At 40.1% G+C, this 7,906-nt stretch overlaps 1 protein-coding gene across 1 annotated transcript; it reads left to right on the top strand.

Annotated features, from left to right (window-relative positions):
• The first annotated feature begins 858 nt into the window (after positions 1 to 858).
• LOC147756568 (peroxidasin homolog) lies at positions 859 to 7,605 on the top strand. Its single transcript, XM_086982563.1, has 3 exons — positions 859 to 2,231; positions 3,906 to 4,178; positions 6,149 to 7,605. Exons 1-3 carry the CDS (start codon positions 2,111 to 2,113, stop codon positions 6,160 to 6,162), a joined length of 408 nt encoding a protein of 135 aa, XP_086838689.1. The 5' UTR covers positions 859 to 2,110; the 3' UTR covers positions 6,163 to 7,605.
• Positions 7,606 to 7,906: the final 301 nt, after the last annotated feature.

The raw sequence follows: 7,906 nt of genomic DNA, 5'->3' as shown, positions 1-7,906 counted from the left end.
GTATAGCTTGCATGCTTTTTAAGCTTTCGTTTGGCTTAAAATACTAGGAATTATTTCGAACGGCTGACCCCAAGAAGGACGCATGGCTTGTTTACGTTCTGTTATGAACCTAGGTTACCTCAGATGTTTTTAAGTTTAGCAAAGCAACGCGTTACAACTTTGCAGTTAAGGGCCTGATTGTTATATTTAGGCGTTATTTATCAATCCTAGTTGCTGATTCCCAAATGGTGCCGTTATAAAAATAGCTTACTGTAGATTCAACTCTGCGCCATAATATAGGGTACGTCCGAATGTACGGGCAGGGTGCTTGTTATCTAATCAAACTGTCATTGTGAATTATTGGTTCCGTTTCACGGTGTCCAGTAATGAACGTCGCACTCATCCCACGATGGACGAGTGGAATGAGTTACCGTTTTTTTTTGGTAGGTTTCTCCGGAACCGACCGTTCTTGATTGCCACTAATAGCAGCCGTTTTTATAATCTTGCAATCTGAGTGACTCTATCCTGAGAAAGAGACCACAGTAATTACCGGATAGATATCCTGAATGAATTTTATTAAAAATCTTAATGGATTAGGATAACAGGTCTTAATCCTGCATGCTGTAAGCACTTTTCGTTGTGTCCCACCAAACCATCTAGCCCGTAAGTAGTACTTGTTTGAAAAGTAACTTCTTAAACTGCTAATTCACGTCTAGCTCGTAAACGACAAAACGCGACCATCTTTCTAATATCTATCGCATAGTTAGTGCACTAGATTAGCTAGACGTCGTTGATTGTTTTCCGTATTAACTCGTTCGTTTTATAAACAAGTACCTCAATGTAGCAGCGATAACTCTCGCGCTAGCAGCAGGAAACTAAGTAGATGGCGCCGAACAGTTTACTTGACGTTGTGACGGCTGCCGTCACGGTTTCGCCTCTCCCACGACGGCGATACCAGAAGTGGCGCTTCTTTCTCCGCGCGCTTGGTCGAAACAGCACCGGTGACAGTCATCCCTCTGTCTCTTTCTTTTGTTACCCTGCGCATGTGTTTCCCTCGAGGAAGACCTCATCGCGTCCGCCCGCACCGGTCACGACGACTAGTATCTGCGACACCACCGAATGCCTGGTTCAGCATCTATTGCCTCATCAACAAGAAGCAAAAAAACGCGCTGATTTTCGTCTGAATGAATAACGCCACATCTTCATTGTGACAATCAATTCTCACAGTTAATTTCTATCTGAAATTAATTAAACTCACGGATACATACACAGTAAAGGGTAACGATGTGAGGGTAGAGGCAGTCACTCTGCCATATTTAGTCCACAAGTTTTTCACCGGGCAGAGTCAACATTGACACCGGTTGCCAATCGGGTGATGATACGATCATGATCTTTTGACAGCTGATTGGGTCGAACATTGTCAAACTGGATCTCTCTATAGTTTCTCGCTAGATGACGAGAAGTGACCAGATAGAGCAGAAGGAAAAATTAGGAGACGTACGTCTTAGAGTGAAATAGTGATCGAGCGGTGAATGAAATGTTTTGATTCAGCGGTTGTCCAATTGGCGGTATTTATTTGGAGTGTTGATTGGTTAAGAAGACATTTGCGCGGCTACTATTCAACTGTCGCGTACTGGAGCACACTCGCCGCCAGCCTCTGCGTTACCGTCTATATCGTACGGGACGGTACGCTGGTCGTAATAATAAAAGAAACCGCAAGAACTAAGATTGTAGTCCTGCGCTTAGGTAATTCAGTGAAACCTATAGTCCGTGCGAGGTACAAGGCATAGCGGCTCCGATTCGAAGGAATGACTGCAATCGGACGAAGACATTAACTCTTGAAGACAGACTACTGGAAAGCACTGCTACTTCTGTGTATGTACCTCTATCGCAAAACTCTACATGGAAAGAACTCTGATCAAGGTGGATATAATGGTGAACAATTAGTGCAATCGGACATATCTGCCTGTAACAATAACAAGTGCTTACAGGGTTGGTAATTGGTTTCTTATCTAATAAGGTGACCCGCTCACCGTTCCCAATCGGTTACCAACTTTGTCATTGCGAAAATATATGCGGACGTTTATAAAGCGTGAGGCTCGACACTTTAGTGCGTAAGCTGATCGTAGTCATGAACTTATCATCGTTTTTTGGATTAAATAAGTTTCCCAAGCTGGCAGGGATGTGGGTTAGATGTTTCTTCGGTTTTCTCCTGACAGCGGCATCAGCGTCTACGGCTGCAACACGTGAAGGTATGCAGGCATGTCCGATGTGGAAAATATAAACGATAATCGTAACAAAACAGCAGAGCGGTGTTTTATCGTTTTGTAAACATATTTTGCGGCTTATAATGTCCATCTGACAATGCAGTTCGTTTTCGATGCAGGTATATATGTATATATTTGATTGGAGCACTCACTGGCCGACTAAGGTACGAACTTTGTTAAGTTGAGGATAAGGGAATACTTTCCTGTACATACCTGTTATATCCTATGTCGCGTTATTTAGGCCTGAGTTTGCTGGGAGTTTATTGCTTCAACTGAAATTGTAAATTAGCTAATGGGCACTCGTACCAGGACGGGAAACATGTACCTAAAAATCATGATCTGCGTTCCTTAAACTATAAGCTGATTTCAAAGAGACCCTTACATAAAAAGAAGGAAAAAAGTTCATTAAAAAAATGCGATCTTATTTAAAGTTTTATAAAATCTACCAGTATCTAGGTTGCTTGCAAAATTATCCCTGATAGTTTTAAGTTAATGTGTTACGGCCATTTATAAAACAAAAACGGAGACAAAATGACCCTACAGCCTTGCGTGGTTACAGCTTGAAAACCCTGTCGGCTGATTAGTTCCGATTGAGATTGCCTATACATCGAACAGAGATAACCAGCGCAATTGTTCAATATATGTATATCTTTTTATGTAAAGATTAAATCTTCGCAACTTTTTTCGAGCTCAATATTAAAATGTATTCCAAGGTATGTGATCGCCCTGACTATCTTAGTTCCCGGTAACTTGAACGTATGTAAGATACCCCGGTAACCAAAGCTTCTTTTGCCGGGAAGTTTTCTTTCAATGTAATGAATGCGTTTCCTTACTAATTATGGAAAAAAATGGCCAGTCTAGAATACGATTTCTGACAATGATTGACGTAACGTTCATTATCAATAGGTTTCAGAATGGTACGGGCTTATTTGAACTAACCACAAGCACTCTAATACTTAGTGGCTTCTATTTATTTAGCCGTAACGTAAAGCAACGTAGTAAATCGAGATTTCTGTTAGACAATTTATTCCAAATCATATCAATTTATTTATAAAATGCGCATCGCTATCTGAATAAAAAGATCAGTGAAGGGCTAACAACGTGTATTCATTAATTGTCATCTTTTTTATTTAATTTTTTCTAGTGAAGCCTTATGCGTAACTTAATACAGAACTTCAATTTCATATAGTGGTGCATATCTTATAGCACCTCATATAATCTGATCGAGCTACTTATGTACTATGAACTTCTAAGTTTTACTGTACAAATACGATTGACTAATTTGAGTTATTTTTTAAGTTTAAATAAGTTAATCAACAATCGAAACAAGTTCAACTACAAAAGCCGAACAAAAATAGCGATGTTCCCTCCTCGCGTCCCCGCTCTTCTCCAGTATACAGGTTTCTATTACACACTACAAATATGATGATTTCGTAAGATTCTTTCTACAAAAATAACAAAAGTTGGATCGCTTATATTCAGCAAAAGCCCTTTCACTCAGATAAATTGGAGTAGTTATATTTTACCCCGAACGTAAGTTATTTTTACGGGTCCAGACCAATGATGAGGTCTAGTTACCTTCGCTTTTACGTTACAAGCAAGTTACCCACTGCCTGAATAGTACGACACTGATTTAATGGATTGGAGCGCTATTTTCAGAAGTGATCGTGCTCGATCGCATGGCTTCTTCCGAGCGACCCATCGGTTCCCGCTTCCAAATATTTTGCTCAGCCCTCGAGGGCTCAAATGTCGCGTTCTCCTGGGAAAAAGACGGGGCGCCTATTCAGGGCTCTCGGGCACGCATCCGAACCGAAGATGTCACAAGCATCTTAAGCGTACGAAATATCGCTCGAAAAGATGCCGGGAAATACACTTGCACCGCCACCAACGCCATTTCGTCAGCCAGCGTTTCAGCCAAGCTTATTGTGAGCGGTAAGTGTTCAACGACTTTCGTTAATATCCAGCGTAAGTTTGTATAACATAGACGCTATTGTACATTGCAGAAAATTACAGCCAAACGTAGAATTCCTGAAAGTTATATTTTTGCCAAACATATCATAAAATGCACAGCTTCCAACAACACATCGAGGCCTCGTTATAATTAATGTTCTGTCTTGCTGATTTTTCACAACCAGCTTAATTCTATAACGCTTCACAACGTTGAGAAATCCCCAATTATCGCACTGTATACACATAAAAAAATTCACGCACAGTTCTGCCTATAGTATAGGACTTATACCAGATTGGAACCTGTTGAAACATCGTTTAGCGAATTTTAACTTTGACGTATGTCGCACACGGGTACCGTGTTGTCAAAGTTCTGACCGTAAATACCAAACACAATGGAACACGTCAATCTTCTCTCTCATAGTGTAGATGTTCATATATTCATTATCCTGCATATCATATATTTGCCAACAGTTCCGCGTCTGGCGTTTCCCGTGGCCAACATTAGTTCAGCTTGTTTATCAATGTTTTCATTGCCTCCCCTTGAAACATTTAGAAAATAGCAGTTTGAACTTGGTCGAAATAGCGTACTTTACTATAGTCAGCGATATATTAACTAACAGAAGCAGTAAATATTTTACTGGCATAACATGTGAGCTGTGTTTACATCGGCAGTCTTTGAGCAGTCCTTTGCCTGGTTGCTTGATCTTGGCGCCAGCACAAGGAGCGTGGAAGGTAGTAAAATTCGATGTTGTTCTTTTACCACGAACGTGCGGCAAACGGTGATTCCATTTATTCCACGTTATGACACCGTGTATACTATTACGTGATACCTTTACGTGATGTCTCTTTTTTTCGGTGTAATTACTGGATATTGATTAATCTCTACAGCAGGATCGTGCTGGAAGTGGAGAACAACAAACAATTGTGTGTATTGTCAAGAAACAATATTTCTGTTTTTGGTAGTTTGTAAGATGTAAGAGGTCATAGGATTAATCACATTTTCTGGAAGTTTCATTCATTTTCTTGAACTCGTCATTTCCCAGTAAGGAGGATGTGGGGTAACTTTATACTTCCGCCTTGTTGATTCTAACACGGCGTTACTTTTAGTTACATTTTTGTCTACGAATACATCTTACAATAGTAGCAATAGTATCTGTGTATGGACTAAAATTACGCGCCCTCTGTTTACCTGGATAGAAACACGCTGGCTGACCTCTTCCGACTTAACGCTCCGTCGTATCATATTGAGATGTCGTAAATAGAAGAGTTCTTCGTTGTTCGAAGCTGAAGCTCTTTCTATAGCTCAGTTAGTGACCTTGTTGATTTTTATGAGAATGAGGTCCATAAATATCCATAATTACCAACGGAGATAAGTACGACAAAAGGATGTGATCGCTGCTGACAAGTATCTGCATATTGGTTGTCGTTTTTTTTTTTAGCATTTATTTTGATTTAAATTTATTTTTATGTCTTTCCTTCTATACGTTAGAAAAAGTTAACACAATTAATATACTTTTTATTAGAAAGTTACAATGAAGTTATTTACATTGTGCGTCCGGCAATGTGTGAATAGATGATGGTATCGAATATATGTGTCATTTATTTTTAACTCGGAAATAGAAGTAAGCACATACTGTTATCAACAAACCTGTTCAGTAAACGCTCGTTTGAGAAGTTGATTTAAGTTACTCTGCAGGCCTAAGCAAAACGAAGCTTCGAAGCATGATGTAATACATAAACAGCTTAGTGCTATACCGTACTATGATAGTAATCAGGTGCCGATAGAGAAACATCATCGAGAACGATTCTGGTTCACTTGAGATATTACTTTTTCGTACGTATTGTTTCCTCCCGAAGCCCTGTCATCCAGGTCCTTTGAGTCCAAGTGCTGAAACTGATCGCTAACTTTCTTTTATCTCTATCATTGTCCCCCCTTTGCTACGACCTTATAGTTGCGCCGGTATAATTGTTTACGGATGACACTGCGGCTTCCGCCCGCTACCATTGTCAGCTAATTTGCCTACAGACAAAACAGGATGTCTAGAGCAAAAAAGCTAAACCGTATAACCAGAAGACTGGGGAAATTCAGATGTAAAAAGGCGTACGGACAAATCGTCTCAATTGCGTAGCAGCGACGGCACATTCGAATCTGACGTCGCCCCACGTTGAGTCAGATGGTATAGCTCGCATCAACTTTACCGGAAACAGCTTGACTCTCACATATATTTTTCTCGCCTGTCACCTCCCCCTACCGCCAAAAGCCCTTCCCTAAACCATACCACTGTTTGCCGTTATAACAACCAATTCAATGTATTCCCCATTATCCTCTATTCGCTTCATTTATTTCCATGCTGGTCGATTGTCTGCCGGACGACAACGTAGCATGGTGATGATAATAATAGCAACAACATCATCATCGACATCGATCAAAATGACGGCATTCATCATGGCGACAGCAGCGGAAGCTGAGAGGATGCCGAAACGAAAAAAAAGTATAGAAAAGGCAGATGAAGTGATCAAAAAATCCGACACGCTGTCTTTGTATTTACTATTTTATCTCGCATTATATATATATATCACTCGTACTATGAGTGTTTCTTATCATCGTGGCTGCGCCGATAAAGCAATTGCGCGCGAATAATGATAGAATTCCAGCCTGATAAGCTATGCATAAAAGGCAAATTGTGTATGTGAGTTCAAGGGTGTACATTATGTCTATACGTGGGTGTGCGACGATGGTCTTACTAGCGTTGGATGTAAACGATTAAGGATAGATTTCATTATGGTTCTATGCCTCAGTGCTCTTATAGATGTACCTGTGATGCTGTCGTCAAAAATGGCAGGAGCAAGGGGTCACTAGAAGGGACCCCATCAGATATTAACGATGTTTGTTGATAAGAGTCAATGGTGTTTTGCTATTCGCTGTGCGGTAACCCGTTTACCTGGAAATATGCCGTTGCTTCCTACAGCAACGCTTGAAATCACCTCATTAAAGTTGAACTAATTCAACCATGACTATTAACTTAAGTGCGTAGATCGAACGGCCATTTAGACATTATCTATTCTGCTTACGTTTAATGCGATATTATCAGAATGCGAAAGTGATAATTTTCCATTTCGACAAAAAAAAAAAAAAGTGTTTTCCTAGAACCTAGGGCAGTGTAACGCAACGATGATAATACGTGGGCGCAGTAATGTATCGGCTCATTGATCATGAGTACAAACACAATATATTGTGTTTGTGAAGCCACACTATTTTGTGAAATAGCTGCTTCTGTCAAACCTCATATCATCGGATAAACAATACCTTAAAATCCATGAAAAACCACTGTTTATCCGGGTCTCTCTAGTTAAAAGCTATACCAGAACTAAAAAGCGTACATTTTTTTATGGTAAGAAGAAAGAAAGAAAGAAAGAACGAAAACGCTCAACTGTAAATAATTATAATCAGTACTTCGGTTAGTATTTTAATCGGTATCATGTCCAGGATATAAAGATGCAATATATACTGAGTGTTTTAGCGAACACAGTTTTACTATGGGGCAGATTTTCGCGTTGCGTGGAGACAAAATGCGTGGAAACGATTATCATTATGGTTCCAAACATAAGGCAAACGGAGATACCAGAGACACAGCGCAGTCGGCTTTCGTTCAAACCTGCACACATTACTCAATCATTTTTAATACCCTGACGTATCCTAGTACTCTGGT

Source organism: Varroa destructor, unplaced genomic scaffold (assembly GCF_002443255.2).
Source record: "Varroa destructor unplaced genomic scaffold, Vdes_3.0 BEIS01000003.1, whole genome shotgun sequence".
In the NCBI taxonomy this organism is placed as follows: domain Eukaryota; kingdom Metazoa; phylum Arthropoda; class Arachnida; order Mesostigmata; family Varroidae; genus Varroa; species Varroa destructor.
This window is presented reverse-complemented; position numbering and strand designations above follow the sequence as displayed.

Bases quoted from the DNA above. Each gene is read 5' to 3' on its own strand.
- LOC147756568 (XM_086982563.1), top strand. From the start codon at position 2,111: ATGAACTTATCATCGTTTTTTGGATTAAATAAGTTTCCCAAGCTGGCA. The intron at 2,232-3,905 runs GTATGCAGGCAT...CGCTATTTTCAG, and splicing joins TACGGCTGCAACACGTGAAG to AAGTGATCGTGCTCGATCGC.